At 38.7% G+C, this 26,233-nt stretch overlaps 1 protein-coding gene across 1 annotated transcript; it reads right to left on the bottom strand.

Annotated features, from left to right (window-relative positions):
* Window positions 1-10,310: 10,310 nt before the first annotated feature.
* Window positions 10,311-26,214, bottom strand: CCDC42 (coiled-coil domain containing 42). The gene is made up of 7 exons (XM_001367679.4): window positions 25,893-26,214; window positions 24,505-24,610; window positions 23,476-23,580; window positions 21,084-21,281; window positions 16,763-16,984; window positions 16,159-16,317; window positions 10,311-10,545 (listed from the first exon to the last, which is right to left on the bottom strand). Exons 1-7 carry the CDS (start codon window positions 25,973-25,975, stop codon window positions 10,468-10,470), a joined length of 951 nt encoding a protein of 316 aa, XP_001367716.1. The 5' UTR covers window positions 25,976-26,214; the 3' UTR covers window positions 10,311-10,467.
* Window positions 26,215-26,233: the final 19 nt, after the last annotated feature.

Raw genomic sequence — 26,233 nt, 5'->3', positions numbered from 1 at the left:
TGAGGGTTATTAAGGCCCGTGAGTTTGTGTATGATGTATTTATGGCTTCAATAATTGAATCTTTTGAGTAGAATCCAGCTAAAAAATGGAGTACCTATTAAGGCTAGGTTGCCTGTTATTAATGCAGATGATGTAATAGGTAAGATGTTAAATAGTCCACCTATTTTTCGAATATCTTGTTCATTGTTTAAACTATGAATAATAGACCCTGAGAAGTGGTGCAATCTTTTCTTTGGCCTGATAGTTCTTGAATTTGGCTATAATATTCCTGGGTGTTGTCAGTTGGGGATTAAGTACAGGAGGTGATCTGTGGATTCTTTCAATCTCCACTTTTCCCTCTTGTTCTAGGATATCGGGGCAGTTTTCTTGAATAATTTCCTGTAGTATGATGTCCAGGCCTTTTCTTTTGTCGTGGTCTTCTGGTAGACCAATGATTCTTAAATTGTCTCCCCTTGAACAATTTTCTAAATCCTCTGTTTTGTGAATGAGATGCTTCATATTTTCCTCAATTTTTTCATTCTTTTGGTTTTGTTTTATAGTGTCTTGCTGCCTTGTGAGGTCACTTAATTCTAGTTGTTGCATTCTGGTTCTTAAAGACTGGATTTCATCCCTGGCTTTTTGATCATCTTTTTCCTTCTGGTCTGATTTTCTTTGGAGGTCATCTTTCATCCTCTTTACCTCATCTTTCATCTCCTTTTCCTCATCTTTCATCTCCTTTGCCTAATTTTCCAGCTGGTTGATTTTGGTTTTTAAGACACTATTTTCTATTTCCAGATGATTTATCTTAGTTTTTAAGTTTTTTTCCCCAATTGTCTTCAGCCTCTCTTAATTTTGTTTTGAATTGCATTTTGAGTTCTTCCAAAGCCTGTATAAAATTCACTGGGATTTCTGATTTTTCCTTTGCTGATCCCTCCCCTTCTGTTTTGTTCGCTCTTTGCTCATTACCTGTACAGAAGCTGTCTATTGTAATTTCTTTCTTCTTTTTCTGTGGTTTGCTCATGTTTACCCCTTCTTTGCTTCCCGTATTTGTCTGTGCTCTTTCTCCTCTCATTTTTTTGTTTTGGGGCTGTCAGTCTCCCCTCTTGGAGCTTTGTCAGATCTCTTGGTACAGTCTCTGGGGGAGGAATGTTGGCTTCCCTGTCCTCTGGAGGCTTTTGATGGGATTAAGTTCAACTGGGTTGGGCTGTATGTGCTCTGAGGCCGAAGACTCCTGGAAGGCTGGAGCCAAATGGAAGGTCTCAGCCGTCCAAGCTCTGTCCAATTCTCCAGCTGCTTCCCCACCACCTGTGTTCCATGCTCTGAGCCTGGCACAGCACTGTCCACAAGGTACACTAGTGCCTTTGCCCACCCAGAGGTTCCTGTCCTTGCGGGAGGCTCTGCACTCTAAGGGGAGAGGGGTCCTGGCCTCCCTGAGCTCTGAGGACTCCTGATGGGATTAGGTTCAACTGGGTTGGTCTGGATATGCCCTGAAGCAAAAACATCCAGTGAGACTGGAGCCAGATGGAAGGACCCAGCTTCGGTATATCTTTGGTTGCTTCCCTGCAGCCTGTGTTGGACGCTCTGTGCCTGGCCCAGGTTGCTTTCAAGGTACACCCTCCAGACCAGCACCTTATCCTGCCCAGAGGTTCCCGCTGCCTCTGGGGGATTGGCACTCTGGGTTGGGGGGAGGGGCCTGGGACTTTCCTTGTGCCTTCCCCTTAGACCGAAGTGTTCTCAGATTCCAGCTTTTTTGGGGGGGTGTACCTTTTGAATTGAGTCCACAAGGAGGGTTCCCTACCTCTGTCCTGTTGTTAAGTATGAATTTCATTCCCCTAGGAGCATTAAGTTTGTGATCGGTAATGAAGGGTTTTCAGAGGTCTGAACTTTTGCTGCTTCTAAGCTGCCATCTTGACTCCGCCTCCGAGACCTACCCTCTTGAGAGAGGCTCCCTGCATCCCCAGGTCCTTGCTGTAAGTCTGAGGCCCCTCTGGCTAAGAACTAATTAGCCCTTCCTGGGTTGAGCCCAGGGCCAAAGCAAAATACTTTGTGCTTAGGCTAGATATCTTACTCTATCCTCTCTCTGATTTTCTTACTTTCACTCTATATTTTATAAATAAATTGTTAAAATAAGTCTCTTTGGAATTAATTAAATTCCTGGTGACCCTATTCTTTTATTTTTAAACCGTTACTTTCTTTCTTGGAGCCAATACTGTGTATTGACTCCAAGGCAGAAAAGTGGTAAGGGCTAGGCAATGGGGGTTAAGTGATTTGCCCAGGGTCACAGAGCTGGTAAGTACTTGAGGCCAGATTTGAACCTAGGACCTCCTGTCTCTAGACCTGACTCTCAATCCACTGAGCTACCCAGCTGCCCCTCTGGTGACACTATTCTTAAATAATCCAGTCCAACCTTTTATAAAAAACCCTCACATTTTTACATCTTACATTTCCATGGTTACATGCTTCCTGTTTTTTCTCTCCCTTCCTCCCTCTCCCCTCCTGAGCTGACAAGCAATTTCACTGGGTTATACATGTATCATTGGGAAACAATTTTTAAAACAGAAACTAGATTAGATTAATTTATAAACCTTCTTGGCACAAAAAAATAACCATAAAAAATGAAATCCTGGGTTCAAATCTGACCTCAGACACTTCCTAGCTGTGTGATCCTGGGCAAATCACTTAACCTCCATTGCCTAGTCCTTACTGCTCTTCTGCCTTGGAACCAATACATAGTATTGATTCTAAGACAAAAGGTGAGGTTTTTTAAAAAATGAAAAGAAAAGAAATGACAGCAAAACCAAATCCTGTAAAGATTAAAATTTAGGGGAGATGGGGAGACTGAGGCAGGTAGAAATTAGTTTCTCTCTGTAAGGAGTATTATATTTTTTAGAGGTTTATTAAAGGATAAAGATTAAAGAATATACAAGTAAGAAACATGTGCCTAGGCCAGAGGCCTAGACAAAATAACCTCACATCACGCAAGAGACTGCCTGCTCCAAAACGGAAGTCCAAAAAGAGCCAAGCCCCCTCAAAAGCCTTTGAATCAACTTAAATACCTTCTCGATCTCGGCCCAGGTGAGATTACAAGGCATTCTGGGGAAGTGGAGCAAAGGCTCATGGGGATTGTAGTCCTGTATTCGAGTCTATTTTTTACATTCCCCCCTTTGATTGTTTGCAAAAAATTAATTTTTTTCCAAAGGATCATGAAAACATAATCAATTTAAAGATTACAATAATTGAGGATAAGAGAAAGAAAAGAATAAAACCAATAATTACTGGACGCATTGACAGAAAGCCAGTTAGGCGGCAGTCCCCTTTGCCATGAAAGTATGCATGCAAATAAATGTTCATTAACCACACCCAAAGTTCATTTTGTGCAGTTCGTGGTCTGGAGGCTTCTTCATGATGGCTTCCCCAACAGTTCAGTTTCTGAATTCAGGGAAGTAGCATCTTCTTTACCTAAAATTCTTCTCAAAAGGAATTTAAACTTTGCAATTTAAATAATGATATATTTTTTTTACATTCCCCCCATTAAGAGGGTGATATAAAAAAAAGGGGGATCACTTAGGGATGCATGGCTGAGGTATGAGGTATATGAATAAATTGGCAAGAAATGAGATCCATTTCCTCTTTGTATCTGGCCATGATCACTGTGAGTAAAAGGCAAATGAATTGAACAAGGTTAACAATTTTTTCATCTTTAAAAATACAGTAGTACAAATATGTAGATATCAAAATCCCCAAAATTCTCAATAGCCCAATTAATTACAATAGCAAACAAACACACTTTCATATTTCACATAAGTTGCTGTATGACATATTTAAAACCTATGAATTGATGGACATTTGTCACAATTTTTATAAACGTAGCGATCCTTCAACCTTGGTATTTAAACATATTTTTTTAAAACAAAGTAAAACTCATCTTGGGTTTAGAACATAATCAAGAAATCTATATATCATTCTCGTAGAAGTAAAATAGTGAGCTGAAGAGCATAAATAAAGGGGTGCTCCTTTTTCTTGGAGGCTTATAGGGATACAAATGCCCTGAGATTAACTGCCCAACTTCCATTCTCATGTGGGAAGGTTGGGGTTTATAAAATACATTTCACTTCAGCTACTAGAATGGGCCTTACCTCGTGGTAGGGGTAGGCAAAAATAACCAGATTGTTAAAAAAAAATTCCAAAAATCATATTTAAAAAACCCTTAAAATCAAATCATTTGAGGTATTTAGCACATTAAATTTTCCAAGGTTGTTAATACAATTATAACCAGTTCTGAAGTCCATCTATCCTCAGCAAAATAGAAAAAAGCTGTTTTTTCATATATGGGCTTATTCACAATAATATTTGTTCAACACAGTTATAGGGGAAAACCAACAGAATTTTAAAACTCAGTACATTCAAAATAAATTCAATCAACCTTCAGTTCACAGAATAATATTCAATCCAGTAATATATGAACTTAAAATCACAAAGTTATATCTTAAACAAAAAATGCAATAGAATACAGAGATGTTTATAAACCATAGGAGTCTGAAATGCCTTAGAATGTAGCCTTTAGTCTCTTCAAAGTTCCTAGGGGTTTTTGTTTGTTTGTTTGTTTTTAATTATCCATTTAAATGTCTATTGTCCGAAGGTAGAGTAGTAAAGGCTAGGCTATGGGGTTCAAGGGATCCGTCCAGGGCCCCATAGCTGGGAAGCATTGGAGGCCAGATTTTAACTAGAGACCTCCCGTCTCTGGGCCTGGCTTCCAGTTCGCTGGGCCACCCATTTTCCTCCCCAAAGTTAAAGTTGAATCTTTGGGCTGAGTCTGCTCCCTGACAGGCAGGTAAAATCAATGAAATTGCCAGAAGAGTCAAAAATCCTTTTAAACAGCCCATTGCTTTTTAGGTTTCTGTTTGAAAAGTCTGTTTCTGATCTCTAGTCTTTTCTCTCTTTCCCCTCTCTGATACCCCGGTGGCCAATACCCCCAGCCACGTGGAGTCTTAGCCTAAGGGAAAATTACCTGATCTCCTTTCCCTCTCTTCTCTCCCCTCCACCCACGTGGCCAATACTGTTACCAGCTGGTCCCAATGAGTCCTGAGCGATCTGCTCCAAGGATCTGGGTGATGAGCCGGCTGGGGTTGTGCTCGTGGGTCTGGGGCGCAGAAATAGGCAGGCAGCGGGCCGGTGAGAGGCCAGGAGCAGGAGCTAGAGCGGCTGCAGGGGTGGGCAAGGCCGGGACCAGGTACCAGGTGAGGACGATCAGGGTTTCAGGCTGCAGGCAGGAAGCGGTGGGGCCGACCCAGGTGGGGTGGGCAGCAGGTCCCGAGCCTGTAGCAGCTTTGCGAGGGTAGAAAACCTTGGCCAGAGAGATATGGCTCAAAAAAAAATTTTTTTTTCTAGGTACTAGATATTAAAACTGAATTTAAGATCAGAAAAGAAATCAGAAGATTGAAAGTTCTTTTTTTCCATTAGGTCGCCAACTGTAAAGATTAAAATTTAGGGGAGATGGGGAGACTGAGGCAGGTAGAAATTAGTTTCTCTCTGTAAGGAGTATTATATTTTTTAGAGGTTTATTAAAGGATAAAGATTAAAGAATATACAAGTAAGAAACATGTGCCTAGGCCAGAGGCCTAGACAAAATAACCTCACATCACACAAGAGACCGCCTGCTCCAAAACGGAAGTCCAAAAAGAGCCAAGCCCCCTCAAAAGCCTTTGAATCAACTTAAATACCTTCTCGATCTCGGCCCAGGTGAGATTACAAGGCATTCTGGGGAAGTGGAGCAAAGGCTCATGGGGATTGTAGTCCTGTATTCGAGTCTATTTTTTACAATCCAAAAATGAACAAGCAATAAAATGCAATTTGGGAATCAGGATACAGTTACTCAGTGTGATTAAATGATACCTGTTTTACATAAGAACAATGAATTCAAGAGTCCTTTTCTCCAATTTTGATGGCCTTTAGAGTAGTTACCTTGAAAAGACCCTTCCCGTGGAGGCTGAGTTCCTCTAGTGCATTGAAAGTTTTTTACACACACCTTGTTTCCTGGGTGGAGGTCATGGAGTGAGAAGTCCAGAGGTCCAGCCTTTACTGCAGCTCCAGATTCATAAAGTTCATGTAACTTAACCTATAAATCCTGTATTTAAGAAGTAACAAAAGTGTCCCACCCAGTAATGATGTATACAGGTTTAAAAGGTTTGGCCTGTATAGACGGATGTCCAAAAAGCATTTCAAATGATGAGACATGTAGCTCTCCCTTGCTGCAAAGGTGAAACAGGGCTAAGGGGAGAATCTCAGGCCACTTCAAAGTAGTCTCAGGGCACAAACTTTCCAATCATATTCACTATTCATACATTCAACTTGGCCTGAGCTCTAGGCATGATAAAGTGTGTGGAATTTGGAAGGAATCCCCAAACAAGAATAAAACTTGAATAAAACAGAGCCAGTAAAATGAATTCCACTATTGTTTTTCTTTTTTTCTTTTTTTCCTAACTTAAGCTTGATTTTTTTTTTAAACTTGAATTTATGGAATTGATATTTGATACTGAAGGACCAGTGTACAATGCCTATCAGCCCTGACAACAACATCGCATATCCATAAGCTTTAGACTATTGAAACCCACCACTGGTGGTTATATATTATGGTCACATATATATATATATATATATATATATATATATATATATATATATATATATGGTCATAGGGTTTGGACTGAGCTTGAAAAGCCAGCAGGTGAAGGGGGCTCACTCTCTCTTCCATTCTGGGGGCTTGTGAAAGGAGCTCTCTTGCAGATGTCCCAGTGATGCTCTGTATTTTAATTTAAAATCCAAGAATTTTGATTTTTTGTTTGAGATTGTATTTTTATAAAAATCCAAGATTTTGATTTTTGTTCGAGAAAAGATCTTCAAGGAAGAAGCTTGATAACTCCTAAATCCAGAGAATGAACTGTTGCAGAAAGATGCCAGAAAATCCACACTACATCAAGAAGATCAAGAATGAACTTCGTATATGGTTGATTGAACTGAACTTTGAACATTTATTGTAAATGTACACATTTATGCCAAAAGGGACTGCCCCTAATTTGGCTTTCTGTCAATGCACCTAGCAAAACATTGGTTTTGCTTACTTTCTTTTCTATTCCTCCCTCACTACTCTAATTTCCTTTTAGAAAATTGAATATTGGGTATATGTATAGTTAGAAATGCATTTAGGACTACAAGATGATTATGTTAATTGATCAATGGTGAGACTAGTCTCCCAATGATCATCAGGGGTGATTATGAACCTTAAAAAATTCTCAGACCCTACTTCATAAGGTTTGGTTAAGACCATTCCCCATTTAAACAATGAAGGGACTTAGATCAGGAATGTGACACCTCTACTCCACCTCTACTTAAACATACTTTAGGGGAAGAAAAATACTTAAACCCATTCTTATAGTAAGGCAAAAGTTCTTAAGCTGTGCCTTTTTTTTAGATCTAATACAAAAGGGTGCTAAGTACCTATAAAGTCAGGAAACTTGTGAATTTACAAGGAGCAGAGAGGTGAGACCTTATTCAGAGGTTTTCTGAATTGTGAACTTAATCAAAAGTTTAACCCTACTTAGGTGTGAAATAAGAATGGTCTGTCCTTTGGAAAACATCAACTATGATTGGTAGATGTGAGAACTTAGGGGAGGTGACATAGGAGAAAATTCCCTTTAAAAGGAGATGGAAAGCTGAGAGAAAGGACTGTCAGAAGAATCTCTCTCTGTGGAGATGGAGCTGGCTGAACTGGTGTCTCTCCGAACACTAGAATCTTGCTTGGGACAAATCTTGTGGTGAGTGGATTGAAGACTGACTGATCTCTCTCTCTTAGGGCTGGCCTAAGCTGGCCTAGCCTTTTTTCTCATTATTCCTTTTTTCTCTCTCTCTCCCTTTCTTTAATTCCTCATTTGTATTAAGTAAAATCTCTATAAAACCCAGCTGACTTGGGTATATTTCATATTTGGGAATTTTCCCCTGGCGACCACCTTATATTTGATTTAAAAAAACAAGACACTGTCTTGAAACCATATTTTCTGTGGTCACAATTTAAGCCAACCACTCTTTTATCCGTAACAGTTTATGACTCCAACTATTTTAATCATCACAGCTCTATGTAAGTCATCTCTGGCAAGCAGTGGCTGCCTGGAAGGGACCACAGCAGACTGGGAATTTGGGAACTTGGTCTCTTGGACTCTGGTCTCTTCCTGAACTCAAGCCCATTCCCTGATTGGTCTTAATTTGTCTGGCTGGACCATTTAGGTAGCTGGGCCCTCTAGCCCCCACTTGAGAAATGGATCACGGCCCATGGGGAATCTAGGACCTGATGAAGTAGAAATAACTCAGCTGGGGACTTTTGACTTAGATAGGCTATAAATCTTATTTCTATCTTTCTTTCTCTTCCTAATAAATACTTATAAATTTAACATAGTCTCCAAGATTTATTTTTTTATTCATATCAACATGCCTCAATGTGTTCCACCATTCCCCAATCGATGGACATTCCTTCAATTTCTAATTCTTTGCCATCACAAAAAGAATAGCAATATTTTTATACAAGTAGGTCCTTTTCCCTTTTAAAAAAATAATCTCTTTGAGATACAGACCAGTGATATTACTGGATCAAAGGGTTTGCATAGTTTTATAGCCCTCTGGTCATAGTTCCAAATTGCCCTCCAAAATGTTTGGATCAGTTTACAACTCCACCAACAATGCATTAGTGTCCCAGGTTTGTTTTTTTTAAATTAGTCATTTAGAATATTTTTCCATAGTTTCATGATTTATGATTTTTCATATCCTTCTTCCCTCCCCCCCTGGAGCTGACAAGCATTTCCACTGGGTTATACATGTAGCGTTGTTCAAACCTATTTCCATATTATTCATATTTGTAATAGAGTGATCTTCTTCTGTGTTTCTACTCCCACAGTTCTTTCTCTGGATTTGGATAGCATTCTTTCTAAGAAATTCTCCTGGACTGTCCTGGATCATTGTGTTGTTGCTAGTAGAGAAGTCTATTACATTTGTTTGTGCCACAATGTTTCAGTCACTGTGTACAATGTTCTCCTGGTTCTGCTCTTTTCACTCTGCATCAATTCCTAGAAGTCATTTCAGTTCACATGGAATTCTTCCACTTCATCATTCCTTATAGCACAATAATATTCCATCACCATCAAATCCCACAATTTGTTCAACCATTCCCCAATCAAGGGACACCCTCTCATCTTCTAATTTTTTTGTCACCATAAAAAGTGAGGCTATAAATATTTTTGTACAACATTTTTCTTTATTATCTCTTTGAGGTACTCACCCAGCAGTGATATAGCTGGATCAAAGTGCAGGTAGTCTTTTAAAGCCCTTTGAGTATAGTTTCAAATTTCCCTTCAGAATGGTTAGATCATTTCAGAACTCCACCAGTAATGCATTAGTGTCCCAATTTTGCCACATCCCCTCCAACATTTATCTTTTTCCTTTGCTGTCATATTGGCCAATCTGATAAGTGTGAGGTATGTACCAAGAGTCTGGAATCCACCAAAGACTGTCTTAGCACATAAAGACTAGGTTGGGCCTTAAAGAGTATAAAGGCTATATTCTGGAAAAAAGTAGGGGTCTCAGTCCATGAGGAAAGTCTGGAATCCTATTTGTTGGAAGAGGCCAGGTCCCTTTAATAGTTATTGACTCATGGCTTAATTGTTTTTTGTTTTGTTTTGTTTGCAGATTTGGATACATTTCTGACATTATAACTGCACTGAGCAAAAAAGGGAGAAGGAAATAACATCTCTCTTCTCTTTTGCAAACAATAACCCTGTCCCATTTTTCTGGCCTTGAAAGGTAAAAAAGCAAGTAAAACAGCCCTTTTTATTATCCTTAATATTTTTTTAGAAAACTCTGTTCATTCTGACCTTTACCCTTCCCTGGGACTATTCTTTCAGATCTGGGCCTTTCTTACCTACTATATTTGTTCTCAGTTATTTGCTCATCTTCCATCTTTTATCCAGATCCTTTTGAATTTATTTGAGCACAAAGTAGCTGCTCCCTTTGCAGCTACACTTTTTTTTTATTACTCTATCTTTTTCTCCTCACAAAAATATGTGATTGTAATCTATGCATTTCTTGTTGGGGAGCCTCCCATCTGTCTTGAACCTTTTAGAACTTCAGGCCATTGGACCATGTCTATCTTGCTTCTAATATTTTTAAAATCTCCCCCCCCTTAAAATCTAGGTCATACATGCCCAGCCTTCCCATCCTGAATGCTATCTTCCCATTCCCTCTCTGTCTACCTTCCTACAATGGAGAAACTGACAACAAAAAAATGGAAATCATGTCAGGTTAGAATTTAATGACTCTTGAAATCACATTTAGTGGGTATCTGATGGAGAGATAGTCATCATTCAGGGGAAAGGGGGGTGCCCATCAAAATGCTGAAAGCATTATGTTGTATTGACCCAGAACGGCTGGGAACTATTGTTTTCTTTTTTATGTTTTAGTTGATGTAGGCTCCTTCTTCTTAACCTCTGCCCAGATATCTGACAGGTCTTGGATGAACTCCTGGATCTGACAAAACAAGGGACAGAAAGAAAGAATAAGTTTTTTGGCCTGTGGCATGTTGCTCTATTGTGAAACACCAACTCATACAAAGTTGTCTCCATCCCATATTGATCATCTTCCCATAGCCTAGAAGAAAAGAAGTTTCTTTAAGTTCTAATTAGTCATGTTCTCTGGTTCTAACTAACTAATTTGTCAGGTTCTCAGTTTTTAATTGGTACCCAAGTCTTTGTGAAGTCTTTGAAGAGATGAGGGACTATTTAAAAAATTAAAAAATTAAAAATATCCTAATTCTTCTTTAGTTGAATGAGCAGTATGGATAGTATTGAATGAAAGGATGAAATAGCAATGATAATACAATACTAGTTACTTAAATGGTTACTAGTTAGTTGTTTAGAACCCAGATGAACTACATAAAGTTTTTGAGCAGTTAGAATAGCTATCACAAAGCTAATGTAAAAAAACCCAACTATTTTATTCATTATTCATTAGAATTTTTAAAAATTAATTTAATTTATTGTAAGGCAGTAGGGGAAAAGATGGAAAAATAGACATACGTTCCTCACTGCTCCAATCAGCTTGCTATTCTGTGGCCACCATTAGGGTGCTCTAGCCAGGTTCACAGGGAAGCCCAGCCAGCAACAAAACTGAAAGAGATGAGCTTTGATATCTGCTCTTGCTTCAGTTTTATCAAAACCATTTCTCTGCTCACCAATTCATCACCAAGTTGTCATTGGGCATTTGGTATTCTAAATGTTTTTGTTAAATCTTACACACAGTTCTAATAATTATGGCGGCCAGGTTCCAAGCCCACAGAAAATCAGAAGCATCAATTTAGAAAGGGAAAATGTTGGTAGAACAGACATATTGAGCATCAAATAGCAGCCTGACTTCAAGGAGGAGACAGAAAAGCCACAGAAAAACAAATATGAGAACTAGAAAAAGCACAATTGTCTGGGGTTATTTTATGCAAACCAAAAGAGTCCAACATACCTCAATACCTCTGAAGGACTTTTTTATAATATAGCAAAAAATCCCTTATCTTTTTTTTTAAACCCTTACCTTCCATCTTACAATCAATACTATGTATTGGTTCTGAGGCAGAAGAGCAGTAAGGGCTAGGCAAGGGGTTAAGTGACTTGCCCAGGGTCACACAGATAGGAAGCATCTGAGGCCAGATTAGAACCTAGGACCTCCTATCTCTAGGCCTGGCTCTCAATCCGCTAAGCCACCCAGCTTGTCCCCAAAACTTATCTTTTAACTATGATATTGAATAATGAGAGGCAGCTAGGTGGTGCAGTAGATAGAGTGCTGGGCCTGGAGTCAGGAAGACTCATCTTTTGAATTCATATCTGGCCTCAGACACTTATTAGCTGTGTGACCCTGGGCAAGTCATTTAACTCTGTTTACCTCAGTTTCTTTATCTATAAAATGAGCTGGAGAAGGAAATGGCAAACCATTCTAGTATCTTCACCAAGAAAATTCTAAATGGGGTCATGACAAGTTGGATATGATTGGATAATAACAACTGGATCATCAAGAAAGATTAAATTATGTTCAGCTAGCTCTATTTAGTAGTTGAAAGTATACTATACTTATTAAATATATCCAGAATGACATTCTTAAAAAACTCATACCTTCTGTCTTAGAATCAACACTAAGTATCAGGTCCAAAGCAGAAGAGAAGTAAGGGCTATGCATTTGAAGATAAGAGACCTGAAACCTGATGTGAACCTAGAACCTCTAGGCTCCAGGTCTGACTCTATCCACTGAGACACCTAGCTGCCCCTAAAATGGCTTTTACAAGGTTTGGTGGATAATTCAGATCTATATTCAGATTCTGGCACTTCCCCTTAAACCTGAATAAGTTTTAGACAATCGCTCTACCTCAGTTTCTTGTCCTACAGCATTGTTGTGAGGTTGACATGACATAATGTAAAGTGACTTGTAAACTCAAAAATATTAGAAATGTAAGTTAATGTTTAAATTTTCATTCATTGGAACAAGTTCTTGTCTGATGATGACAAAAAAATTAAGTGTTATAGTAATAACAACAACAATAATAATAAAAAGATATTCCAGGATGCATGGCTCCAGGCTCTCAATTCACTGAGCATCTAGCTGTCCCTCAACAAACATTAGTGCTAGGGATAAAAAATAAAAAAGACTCCCCCCCCAAATTTCTGACCTCAGGGAACTCACAGTCAAATGGTAGAGACAATCTGGAAACAAATAAGTACATATAAGAGATATACAGGGGAAATGTGAAGTCATCTTTTTAACCCTTACTTTCTGTCTTAGAATCAATACTGAGTATCTATTTCACGTCAAAAAGAGTGGTGAAGGCTATACAGTTGGGGTTAAGTGACTTGCCCAGGGTCATACAGGTAGAAAGAATGAGAGATCCTCTTAGAGGGAGAGCACTTGCAATGGAGTTTTATGGGATGTTGGGAAAGGCCTCCTATTGACACTAGAATTTGAGTTGAGTCATGTAGTGTGAAAATTGGATTTGGCTCTTCCCTGATTGTAACAATGAAGGTACTTAGCTCTTCCTTGATTGTGAAGATTAGTCCCCTGTCTATTTTTTAGATTTAATCCCCCAAAATACAAACACAATACTTAAAGTTGTGTATGGAGATCTGCCCATTTTTAGATCTAATCACTAAATGTATAAATATCCCACTTAATCATGAAGTGGGAGGTCTGTGACCCATGTGTGTGATAGTGAGTAATGAATTAGAATCGACTAACTGTCTTCTGGGCAGTCCTAGAGCCTAGTGTTAGTTGTGATTGATAGACGTGGAATTAGGGGAAGTGACACAAGAAATAAAGGTCTTTAAAAAGAGACAAGGGCCAGAATGTGGTTGTTCTTCTGGGAGTTTGAAAGAGACACACTTGGAGTGGAGCCTCCTATAAGAAGCAGTTCTACTGGAGTTGAGGCGATAAAGAATCTGCTGATTGAACTGACACATGGTGAGTGTAAAGGCTGACTTCCTTTCTTTAGCCTTTCTGGAGGTGTCAGCCTCTGGAAAAGGCCCATTGTCTTGAGACTCCTTCCCCCTGGTGTGGGGCCTTTGAATTTCTATCTAGCTCAGAGGAAGCCAGAGCGCTCTCTCTCTCTCTCTCTCTCTCTCTCTCTCTCCTCTCTCTCTCTCTCTCTCTCTCTCTCTCTCTCTCTCTCTCTCTTCCTTCCTTCCTTCCTTCCTTCCTTCCTTCCTTCCTTCCTTCCTTCCTTCCTTCCTTCCTTCCTTCCTTCCTTCCTTCCTTCCTTCCTTCCTTTCCTTCCTTCCTCTCTCTCTCTCTCTCTCTCTCTCTCTCTCTCTCTCTCTCTCTCTCTCTCTCTCTCTTTCTCTCTCTCTTTCTCTCTCTCTCTCTTTCTTTCTTTCTTTCTTTCTTTCTCTCTCTCTCTCTCTCCCTTTTTCTCTTTTTCTCTTCCTTAATATTTTCCCTCTATTGTAAAATAAACTACCATTAATTCCATTGCTGACGTTAGTAATTCATTTTGGGGGTTTAGTCATTAAATCCCTGGCAACCAATTAAATATGTTCATTCCAATCATAAATTTAACAATCTGGCTGACCATGTCGGTTATGACAAAATACCCTCAATCTTCTTAACTTTCCTAAACTTTTCCTTTACTGTTGTGACTATCCCTAAGTCAGCTTTTAATAGCTTATTTTGAATCCACACAAATCAGATGTAGAGGTAAGTCTAAATTTTTTCTTTTCTCTTTAAATTAAATAGAACACAGCCATTTTAATCTAGGAGGCAGAGATGAGAAGAGAACTCATTCCAGCCTTGGTCAGACAGTCAGTGAAAAGTAAAGGATTCAGGATAGCAAGGTGGTTCTGTGAATAGAAAGCCAAGCCAGGAGATGGAATGCCCTGGGTTCAAATATGGCTTCAGACACTTCTTAGCTGTGTGACTTTGGGAACAGAGGACCTCCTGACTACAGGTTTGGCACTCTATCCACTATGCTACCTATTTGCTTGATACTGCAACTTATTGAATAGGGAGTGGGATTGTGCTTTAGAAAAAACACTTTGGTAGTTGGAATGGAGGATGGATAGAATAGGAAAGACGAGACAGGAAGAACATGGGCACCTTGAAATCAGGGACATTTTGTATCCTCATTGCTTAGTACAGTGCTTTTTCTTTTGTTCATTCATGTGTGGTGGATGCTTTCAATGATCTCAGGTATCTGTCATTATAGAATGTCTAGAGTTGGTCCCAGGAGGCAATTTGTTAGCACTTGGAGGGATGATATGCCCTAAAACAGGCTCTATCCAAGACTTTGGTGCTAGAGAGTGTATGTGTGGGTATCCTTGGTCTCTTCTTCTTTAGAACTTTGTCTTTACCACCCACCACACTAATTTCTCTGGAATATGAATAAGGCAGAAAAAAACAGCAAAGTATTATAATGGATACAGTGTTGAGTCAGGAAAACCTGAGCTCAAACCCTGTCTGGGACATCAACTAGCTTGGGATGTTCAAGGGAGGAACTGAATAATAAGCTCCAAAAATTATATTTAGATGCTCGATCCAGGGGAGTTAGAGTCTTTTGATTGTTGAGAGAATTATTTGACCATAGTAGGACTGGTCAATTAATAAATTAATTTAAATCCAGAAACATCTCTCAAAAATTTCATCCATCACAAAGCCAAAACTTAAAATCTACCCAAAGAAGAAGAATGAAGAAATTCATAAATTTTCTTTCTATTTATACTTATAAATTCAGGATCATGAGATGTTTGTGTGAATGAAACTATTTAGCCTTGATTGAAGCTTTGAGAGACTGAAATTTTATAAATATGAATAATAACATGAAAATATAAATATAAATCTTTATAAAAATTAACTTTCTATCATAAAGAACATTCTCTCTTGATGCTTACACTTCTGACTAAGGATAGAGGTTTTTACTCAAAATAAAACTTTGTGTTTTGAATGGCTTCTAGCTCTGATTTTGTGATTATGATTTTTTGAGGATGATTAACCTTTATTTTATTTTTTAAAAATCTTTACCTTATGTTTTAGTATTAATTCTACAAGATTAAGTGACTTGTCCAGAGGTCATGTAGCTAAGAAGCATCTAAGGCCAGATTTAAACCCAGGCCTTCCCAACTCCAGGCCTGCTGCCCTATTCATTGTATTCTCTAGCTCCCCCTAACCTTTATTTTAAAATCAAGACTGACAATGTTCTACACACATAGTATCCAGGCCAGCAAAGAAGTTGATAATTGCTTTACTCTGGGTCAGGTCTTAAATACATAGATTTGTCCAGGTACAACAGAGATATTTCTAGAAACCTGTGACCAGAAATTTCAGACTGTGAAAATTTCAACTCTTTGAGTTGGGCTTATGTGTACCTAAACACAGTCAATGCCATCTCCAGCTGAGGTAGCAGATAGGAAATAGAAAATCCATAATAAAAGTGCTCTTATCATGGTACTGCAAATACCCACCCTTTCCTAAAATCTTCCAAGACTGCTGAATTAGGAACTGGAGCTGGATTATCCCTAAATACCATAATAGGACCTAATTCTTGTGGCATATAGAAACCTCATGATCCTATCATCAGAAACACCTGATACCCTGTAAAGGGCTGCCTTGTCCTCCTACCATGTCTAGCTGCTTGTGGGTATCCTCCAAGGGCACTTGGGTTGTCTCCTTCAGTTGCTTGCTCACAATTTGGAAGAGATTCAAGGTTGCCATCTTGATGGTGCCCAACAGCAGTGTTTTTTTGGCAGCTGTATTCTGGATATGTGCCCATCGAGATTCCTAGAAATAGAGAGGAGGAGGGGTAGTAGAGAAGGTGGATCAATAAATGCTGAAGATCTGTGAAGGAAGGAGGACTAGTCTAACTCTCAGATTCACTATCACAATCAAGCAGGACAAGAGGCAACCTAGACTCTGTAAACCTCCTCCTTGGACTACCTTGAGAACTTGTTCTAACTGGACACTATCCAAAAGCAAGGAGATAAAGGGCTTCACCACCCTCATTCACTCCCCTATTATCCTGTTTGTTAGTATTGGGAAGATCAAGGCTTTGGAGTTGAAGATCTGGGTTTGAGTCCCAGTTCTACTCATTAGTTGTGTAATGCTGAGTGTCACTTCTTTCCTAGGGGCTTCAGCTTCCTCATTTATAAAAGGAGAGAAATTATAATGCATGATCTCTGAGCTTTCTTCTAGGGCTGATAATCCTATGACATGAGGATCTTCTTACCCAAATGATGACATCACTACGGGCTCGATCATACCGCATTTGCAACCTTGCAAGCTCATTGTTATGCTGGAGGACCTCATCATCCTTTTCTTCTACATATCGAGTAAGCCTGGCCTTGGCCCGATCAATTTTCTCCTGCCCCTCTTGGGCCGACTGCATCAAGTCATAGTGCATGCTCACAAGTGTCTTGTAGCGTCCAATAACCTCATGGATCTCCTCAAACTGTAACAGATTGAAAGGGAATAGAGATCACTGTCTTCCTGACCCATTTAAATAACACTTCTCCAAAGCTGGAAGACTCAATCCATTTGCTTAATATAGAGAACAGTGAAGTTGACACCATATTACCTTGAAAAGATGGAGAGTGATCCAGCCATAGCACTGCTGGGCTTGTACCCCAAAGAGATAATAAGGAACAAGACTTGTACAAGAATATTCATAGCAGCCCTCTTTGTGGTGGCCAAAAATTGGAAAATGAGGGGATGCCCTTCAGTTGGAGAATGGTTAAACAAATTGTGGTATATGTTGGTGATGGAATACTATTGTGCTCAAAGGAATAACAAAGTGGAGGAATTCCATGGAGACTGGAACAACCTCCAGGAAGTGATGCAGAGCGAAAGGAGCAGAACCAGGAAAACATTGTACACAGAGACTGACACACTGTGGTACAATCGAACGTAATGGACTTCTCCATTAGTGTCAATGCAATGTCCCTGAACAATCTGCAGGGATACAGGAGAAAAAACACTATCCACAAGCAGAGGACAAACTGTGGGAGTAAAAACACCAAGGAAAACCAACTGCTAGACTACAGGGGTTGAGGGGATATGATTGAGGAGAGACTCTAAAAGAACACTCTGGTGCAAATACCAACAACATGGAAATGGGTTCGAATCAAGAACACTTGTGATACCCAGTGGAATCGCACGTTGGCTATGGGATGGGGGTGGGGGGAGGAGAAAAAGGATCTTTGTCTCCAATGAATAATGCTTGGAAATGACAAAATAAAATAATGTTAAAAAAAAAGAAAGAAAGAAAAGATGGAGAGTAAGGAAGGAAGTAATTCTAATTTATCTCCCTCATTCTATCTGTTCTCATATTTGGGCCATTGAGGGTACCCAGCCTGGAGTCTCTAGCTCTCTTTTTTCTTAACCCCCTCCCCCCTATGCCTCTGCCTAGGTCTCCATTCAACAAAGAAGGGCCACAGATTAGGTCATCATACACTTTCAGTGTATGTACAAGTACAGATTCTCCTTATCTTCTTTTCTCCTTTATCTCACTCACATTCTTTCCCACTCAAAAACAGGAATGGCCTAGAATAAGGTTGTTGACAATAATGACTTTTGGAAGTGAGGAAAACAGAAAACTAAAAGTTGACTACTGGCTATTAACTATGTAACCCTGAGTGGTCATTTACCTTTCACACTCAATTTTTGCTCTATAAAACAAAGAGAATATTACACTACAGATATCACCAGATTGTTCTAAGGAAAGTACTTTGTGAATTGTCAAGTAATTATCTGCACTTGAGCTAATATTCACCTTGGAGCAGGGGAGAGGGATTCTCTTTTTGATTTCAAGGTGGTCTTTCCAAAACAGCCCTAGAATTTATAAGGAAGAATGCTATCCACATCAGAGAAAGAACTGTGGGAGTAGAAATGCAGAATAGGAAATAGGTTTTGAACAATGATACATGTAAAACCCAGTGGAAATGCTCATCAGCTCCAGGAGTGGGGAGGGATGAAGGGAGGGAAAGAATATGAATTATGTAACCATGGAAAAATATTCTTAATTAATTAAATAAAAAAATTTACAAACAGCCCTAGAAAAGTTTTACAAAATCCTTTCCCTGTCCCAGTTATATTTTTAAAGAGTGAAATAACAAAGGTTGTGAACAGAAGCACTCAATTACCCAAAGTGCTTTGTTAAAGCTTTGTTAATGTTGAAGTTCTATATATAGGATTCTTAACCTAGGGCAGACCCCTAAATAGACTTCAGGTGGTTTATAATATTGGAAGAGAAAAAAATTTATATTAATTTCATATAACTAGTTTCTCTCTATGTTTTATGTATTTTATTGTATATTGTTGTATTTTATGGCATTTAATGTATATTATTCTGAGGAGGAGTTCATAGACTTTCCCAGCATGCCAAATGAGTTCATGACATGAAAATTATACAGAACCTCTACTCAATTTAGAATTTTAAAAAAATTTACCAATTACATGTAATAAATTTTCACATACATTTTCCAAAGTTTATATGATCCAAATTATCTCCCTCCCTCTCTTCCCAGAGAAATTCAATATGAGTTATATAAGTATTATCATGCAAAACATACTTCCATGTTGTTCATTTTTACAAGTGAATAATCATATAAAACCAAAACATCCAAATAAAAACCCAAATAAACAACTGAAAAATTATATGCTTTCACCTGTATTCTGACTCTAACAGCTCCTTCTCTAAAGGTGAATAGCATTCCTTGTCCTAAGTCCCTCACAATTGTCCTGGATCATTGTTTTTTTGAGAGTAGCTAAGTCTCTCATTCCATAATATTGTTGTTACTAGGAACAATGTTCTCCAGAATCCTTGCTCTACATAAATACAAGTTATTTTTGTTATCAATTGTTGATGCCTAATGCACAGGACTGATCCTACAGAAGTAGAGTTATTTTGATGTCTTCCCATTTGCCTTTCAGTAAGTACTCCTACCATACAATGTCCATAAGCCTCAGACATCCAGTGTCCACATGCTGCTCTCTGATTCCCAAGGACCTATCCCTAGGTCAGACACGGGATCTGTTTCTCCGACCTTCCCTCTGTCAAAATTTCCTCTTGGCTAGCTGTTACAATTAAAAGGACTTCATAGGCCAGTGGGAGAGAATATAAGTGAAGTAGAGGAAAGTAGAGGAAGTTAAAGAGGAGAATATGGACTTGTACATACGCACTAAAAGTGTATGATGACCTAATTTGCAGTCCTTCTTTGTTGACTGGAGTCTTCTAGGGTTCACCCAGCTCACTATCCAGGCAGGGGCATGATTCACTTGATGGGGGAAGGGGGGGGGAGAAAAAAGGAGAACCCTTAGAGTTCTAAACCTAAGAGGTTCCAGGCTGAGTACCCTTAGTCTGTCACTAACTTAAACTCTGGCCATCATTTTCATCTCCTTCCCCACCTCCACCCTCACTTTCAGAGCACTGCCACTTTGGTCCTGAGGGATGACTAATACTAAATCTATTTCTAACCAGGCCCCAATCTCACTTCCTGCCTACCAGATCTAAACTATGCCTTCTCAAGAATACACCCCTCTACCCCAGTCCCACAGTCCAGCTTCCCTTATTGTATTATAGTGGGGTATCTTTCTCCTTTTAGAATGTAAGCTTCTTGACGGGAGGAACTGTCTTGTTTGCTTACTTATTTTTGTAACCCAAGTACTTTACACAATGTTTCACACATAGTAAGTTCTCAGGAAATATTCTGTCTTTCTGCCTCTGTCTCATAGGATTTTAGAAACAGAGCCAAAGTAATCTATCCCTTTCCCCTTATGGATGCTAGAGTCAGGAGAAAGAAATTTTTGGTATTGGCTTTGTCACTTATTAGCTCAATTACTTTGGGTAAGTCCCTAATTCTTTTTGACTTCTGTTTGAAATAGGTGACTTGAAGAGCCAATACAGAATGGATATTCTTTGAATATAATGCTTATGTTAGAATTTTGGGCACTAGGGAGAGATTTTGGGAAGAGGAGCTAGGGGTAGGGTAGAGGATCCCTAGTATTTAGTGCCACATTGATCTGAGTCTAGGCAGTATTTTTCCACTAAACCTATTTTTATAAAACAAAAACATGGATTATAATTTTAAAGAAAACTTATTTTAGATTTTTTTTTTTTAAGGGAGAGAAGCTGCCAGTGGTCTTCAAAATGAGAATTCCAGTTTTCTATGCATCCTCTAAGAAATTTCTATTTGGGCTATGTCGTATAATGTACTTAATATGTGAGAATAATAATACATGATATAATATAAAAGTAATAAATAATTACATAAATATGCATATATTACAATGCATGCACCAAATTTTTTTCCTAAGGAAGGAAAATTCTCATCATGTTACCACCTAAATCATTTCCTCATCCTCCCCATCTGTGGCCCAATTTAGAACAACCTAAATAACTGGGAATAATGGTGGGGAGAGGAAGTTAAACACTCTGACCACAGGTCAAGGCACTGTTCCCAGTGTGAGAGAATGATTAGCTAGAAGGAAAAATCAGCTCTAACTTGTTCTTCCCCCAACAACCTGAAGAATACCTAAATTAGCTCGCCTACCTCAGAGTTCTCCACTACCTTCTCCAAGTACTTTTGGAAGATAGAATAGTCCTGCAACTTGGCATTGATCCTCTGATGCTCCTGTCTCAGGGCAGCCATCTCTTGCTTTGCTTTAGACAATTCTTTCACCCGCAGCCTCTTCAATTCTCTCTCCTTGCTGGCTTTCTTCAAAGCTCGAATTCTTTTCTGGTCATTTTCCTAGAAGGAGACCCCAAAAGGACATATGGGGAGCAGAGAGGCCATGGGGTCAAGCAGCCTTGAAATCTTTTAGAGAAGGACCTTTGAGACAACATTTTGCTCTGCCAAGAGTTAACAAACAACATAGGTACAGTGGTATCATGTATTCTCTAAACTTTAATTGTGTGACAATAAAAATATGGCCTGTTGTATACCAAAATTTTTTTTAACCTATGTGATCCTTTTTCATACTCTTACCAAGGGTGCCCTTCATTCTATAGAAATGAATAAGCATATGGGATAAGTATTTAGTGATACTTTCTCAATTGCCACTGTCCCCCTTTTTAAACCTTGCCTTCTTCCATTCAAAGGCAGAAGAGAGATAAGTGCTAGACTATTGGGGTTAAGTGACTTGCCTAAGGTTACATAGCTAGGGAATGTTGGAGGTCAAATTTGAATACAGGACTTCTTTTCTCCAGGTCAAACTCTCTATCCACTGAGGCGCCTAGCATCACCCCTGATCCTTTCTCATACTCTTACAAAGAATGCCCTCTGTTCTATAGAATTTAATTTTAATGTTTTATAGGTCAGTATTTAATGATGTTTTCTCAATTGCCCTTTTTCTGTAATGAGGTTTATGACTTTCCCCCCCAAACCTTTGGCATCTTATTTTTCAGATGTCTTGAGAATCGGTTCTTCAATGCCCTGAAAATGTCACTTCCAGCATAAATTTATGCATTTGTTTGACCTACTTTAACTTCTCATCCCATCAGTGTTCTCTATAGTACCATTTCTACCTAATATAAGCCAAGCAGAAAATGGGGCTATCAAACATTGTGATGAAAAGTGCAAATATAGCGGCTCTGCTGTCATTTACAGAAAAAAAAAATAGTTGATTATAGAAATTTTGGCAGAGTTTTTCTTTTGTATGTTTAAGTTCATCATATGACCAAGCTTTCTATACTTATTATCTTCTATCCTTTCTTACTGTTTTTTTAGTTGCTACTGCTTATAATCTATCTTCTTATAAGATTTTACAAATGAATTTATATTCTAAATCAGTGTTGCCTGTGGATGCTTTATCTCCCATTCTGGAGTAGAAATTAAAAGTATGTAATAGTTGAGGCAATTTCTAGATCATAGATCATTCTAGGTTATAATCCTCTCAAGGTGACTGCTTTAAATTGATTAAATTTTGTTAAGAAATTACAATGTTCTTGTATCAATATTTGTTCTTTTGTCTATTTCTCATTTTTTGCATCAATAAATTTATTTAGATAAATCAGTTTTGAAAATGCCTAAACTTCATACCGAGGGCAGCTAGGTAGCACAGTGGATAGAATGCTGGGCATGGAGTCAGGAAGACTCATTTTCCTGAGTTCCAATCTGACCTTAGACACTTACTAAGGGTATAAACTTGGGCAAGTCACTTAGTCCTATTTACTTCAGTTTCCTTATCTGTAATATGAGTTGGAGAAGGAAATGGCAAACCTCTCCAGTATATTTGCCAAGAAATGGGTTCATGAAGATTCAGATATAACTGAAAAATGACTGAACAACAAACTTCATGCTGTGTCTTGTTTTTATCATTTTTCCTCATTGTGTATTGATTTTGATCTAAAAATAATGGTCTGATTGAATACAGACAGTTGATCTGTAAATAACTCCCATAATAGAAACCAGTAATTTTCTTTCTCAAAAGATATTATTGTGTTTTGATTTGGTATTCACCATATCTAGTGCCAACTAATTCTCTTCTTAAAAAAATATCATGTATTGGTGTCAGACTTCAATATCTTTTACCTAGGATGTGGCCAGAGAAAGTTTTATAAATGGCGGCACTTGAGCTGACTGTTGAGAAAAAAGGGACTTTGATAAATAGAGGTTGTGGGAGGGAGACCATTCCAGACATGGCGGACTATCACACGAGCAAAGGAACTCAGGCTTAAAAGGGTAAGATAAAAATTGGGAACAACGTAGATCAGTCTATTTGCAATAGAATTTATTTAAGGCTATACCATGAAATAAACCTAGAAAAGTAAGTTGGAGTTGTGAATGGTCTTGAATGTCAGGTTCAAGTGGCATATGCTTTATTCTATAGGCATACAAGATGGCCATACAAGGTTTTTAAGCAGAGGATTGAGGTGACAAATAAGAGTATGTGGAGTGGGGAGGGGAGGAGGGAGATTATAGTTGCTCAGATTTTAATCCATACCTGTATAAATTGTTCAAACTTCTTTATATGAGCCTTTAGTTGGGCCTCCTTGACTCCAAGTTCCTCCCAGCGCAGATTCAGGGCCTCCATTCTCCTTTTAAATGTCTACAGGACCATATGAAAAAGGTCAACAGAAATTACTACGCAGGCTTTGTAGCTGTAGCAATTCAGTATTTTTTTATTTTTAATTTTAAAAATATTTTTCTATGTTTACATATTTCATTTTCTTTCCCTCCCCTCTTCTCTACCCCCTTCTGGATCCAATAAGCACTTCCAGTGTGCTATACAAATGTTCTCACTTATACCTATTTCCATATTATTCAGTTTTGCAATAGAGCAATCTTTAAAAACCAAACCTCCAAATCATATATCCATATAAACAAATGATAAGTTATTTGTTTTTCTTCTGCTTTCTACTCCCACAGTTCTTTCTCTCAATGTGGATAGCATTCTTTTTCATAAATTCCTTGGGATTGTCTTGTATTAACAAGGTCTATTACATTGTATTGTTCCACAATGTTTCAAGTCCTGTGTATAATGTTTTCTTCCTTCTACTCATTTCACTCTGCATTAGTTCCTGGAGGTTCTCCCAGTAGTTGAGTATTTTCTAAGGCCCCATATCTCACACAATCCTCGCAGATTCAGCAAGTGCTCCTCATCTAGCTTTAAACTGCTATCAGATCCCCACCTTTTGGGATGAAGCTCTGTGAACCAATACCAATCTGCAGCTACAAGCATTTGCCTGTATTTTGGGTTAGGGACAGGAGGAGAGGGAGGCAAAAGGGTTGGCTCCCTTCTATTCTTCCAGGAAGGCAAACAGACCAAGATTCTCACAGTTGTTTCTCCCATTCCCAGTGGAATCTGGGTCCATTTCAAGAAAGCTTCCTCCTTTCCCTTCCACATCCCATTCTACTCACCCCTCCCCCAACACAAAAGATAGACTGTAGGACAAATTACTACTTTGCCCTCTTCTCACTCTACCTCCTTCTCCTGACTCATCCCTACACCCCTTCTTAGGCATGCCCTCACCTCCTTTTTTTCCTCCATGGCTTGATGCATTATTTTGGCCTCCTTCTTTTTCTCCAGGAGCCGGATGGATGGAGATGGTGACTGCTCTTCTGTTGATGGGAACTTCCTGTTGCAAAGGTATGAGAAATAAAGTGTGATTGCATCTGAAGGACCTGATGGTCACTAAATGGAATATGTAAAGAATACTTGGGAAGTCCTGGACATGGCAGTAATTTTGAGAGTCAGATGCCCTCACTAGTATGGGAAGGATCAATCATCCTCAGTCTTCCCATTAGATCAGTCAAAAAATTGGGGTAGGAGAGGGCTTTGAAATGGTGTCAGAAGTTCAAAAATAAAGAGCAGATTGTGAGTGTGAGTGTGGGTGAGAGAGAGAAAGACAGAGAGACAGAGACAGAGACAGACAGAGACAGAGACAGAGACAGAGACAGAGAGCGAGCACATTATGTATAGGGAAAGGGCAAAGAATCACAATAATAATATTTATATTGTTGTGGGAAGTTTTAATTTTTGTTTATTTGCTTTTCATGATCACAAAAGGCTTTATACCCATTAGGAAAGACTTCTATGAACTGGTCCAGAGTGAGGTGAGCAAAACCGAGAGAACAATTCACACTGTGACTACAATGATATAAAAGAAACAACCTTGAAAGACTTCTCAGAACACTAATCATTGCAATAACTAGTCTCAGGACTTTAGAAGTCTGATGGTGAGACTTACATTTCTTGACAGAGAGAGACAGGATGAGGTACACATTTTCAAGCATGGACTGTATATTTGTTCCTTTTGCAGGACTACCTAATTATTATGAGAGGGCTTTTAGTTGGAAAGAAAGGGGTTAATAGGTAAGGAATAAGGGTACAAAACCAAAAAGAAAGAAAAAATAGCACCAAGAAAACATTCCAAAGTACACAAAAGGAAACAAAAAGAAGTTCACAAAGGAACACAAGCAGGGCAATTTCATTACCACTTTGTTAAATGTAATAGCAACTTTTGAAAAACAAATTATATATAATAGAATGCCACAATATAAATCTAATAATAAAAAAATAAATGTCACAATCTTCTTTTTTAATTGTGTATGGAAGTGTTTGTTTTTATTGAAAATCCTCAAGTTCAAAATTTTTTAAATTTAAAAAAAGAAAGAGAACTAGGAGAGGGAGGTAAGGACCAAACTGGGCATATTTTATTACTTTTATTTTTCAGATGAGAAATCTGATATTCAGAGAGGCAAAGTTACTATATAGATAACAATCAGTGAAATATGATTAGAGTTTCTCCTCACTCATATTCCAGGGTTGATTCTACTACCACAGGCTGTCTCAAGTGAAGAGCCAGGAGATATTGAAGTCTGGGGTGGTGGGAGTGGTGGAGATTGTCTGTGACTTACATTAGCAACTCCAGGAGTCGTTCCCCATACTGCAAGCGGAAGTACTCCGCCAGGTCTTCCTCTTCCATGACTCCCAGACTCATGATTGCTGCTGCTCAGGGGCTAGAGAGATCCTTAGGTAAGCTCTATGGGAATTCAAAGCCAGGAAATAAAAATTTTCTGCTGTATAAGCAGACTGGATTCTTGTTTCCAGATCTTCCAAATCTGGCTTATAAGACCTTGCAGAAAGTGACTATTTTAGAAAGTCAGTTAAAGGGGCCCCAAAACAGTTGACAGCCTACTCTAGTAGGCTCTAGAACACTGGTCCTCAAAAGGTACAGAGGATGCAGAGGTGGCTCAGG

The sequence above is a fragment of the Monodelphis domestica genome, chromosome 2, assembly GCF_027887165.1.
Source record: "Monodelphis domestica isolate mMonDom1 chromosome 2, mMonDom1.pri, whole genome shotgun sequence".
Taxonomy (NCBI): Eukaryota; Metazoa; Chordata; class Mammalia; order Didelphimorphia; family Didelphidae; genus Monodelphis; species Monodelphis domestica.
The sequence above is the reverse complement of the archived record's forward strand: the minus strand, read 5'-3'. Positions and strand labels throughout refer to the sequence as shown.

What these genes read in the sequence shown, in the direction of transcription:
- CCDC42 (XM_001367679.4), bottom strand. Translation starts at nt 25,975, where the DNA reads ATGAGTCTGGGAGTCATGGAAGAGGAAGACCTGGCGGAGTACTTCCGC. An exon ending in CCATGGAGGAAAAAAAGGAG is followed by an intron (nt 23,581 to 24,504) that starts GTGAGGGCATGC and finishes ATGGTCCTGTAG; the next exon opens with ACATTTAAAAGGAGAATGGA. An exon ending in AGTTTGAACAATTTATACAG is followed by an intron (nt 21,282 to 23,475) that starts GTATGGATTAAA and finishes GTCTCCTTCTAG; the next exon opens with GAAAATGACCAGAAAAGAAT.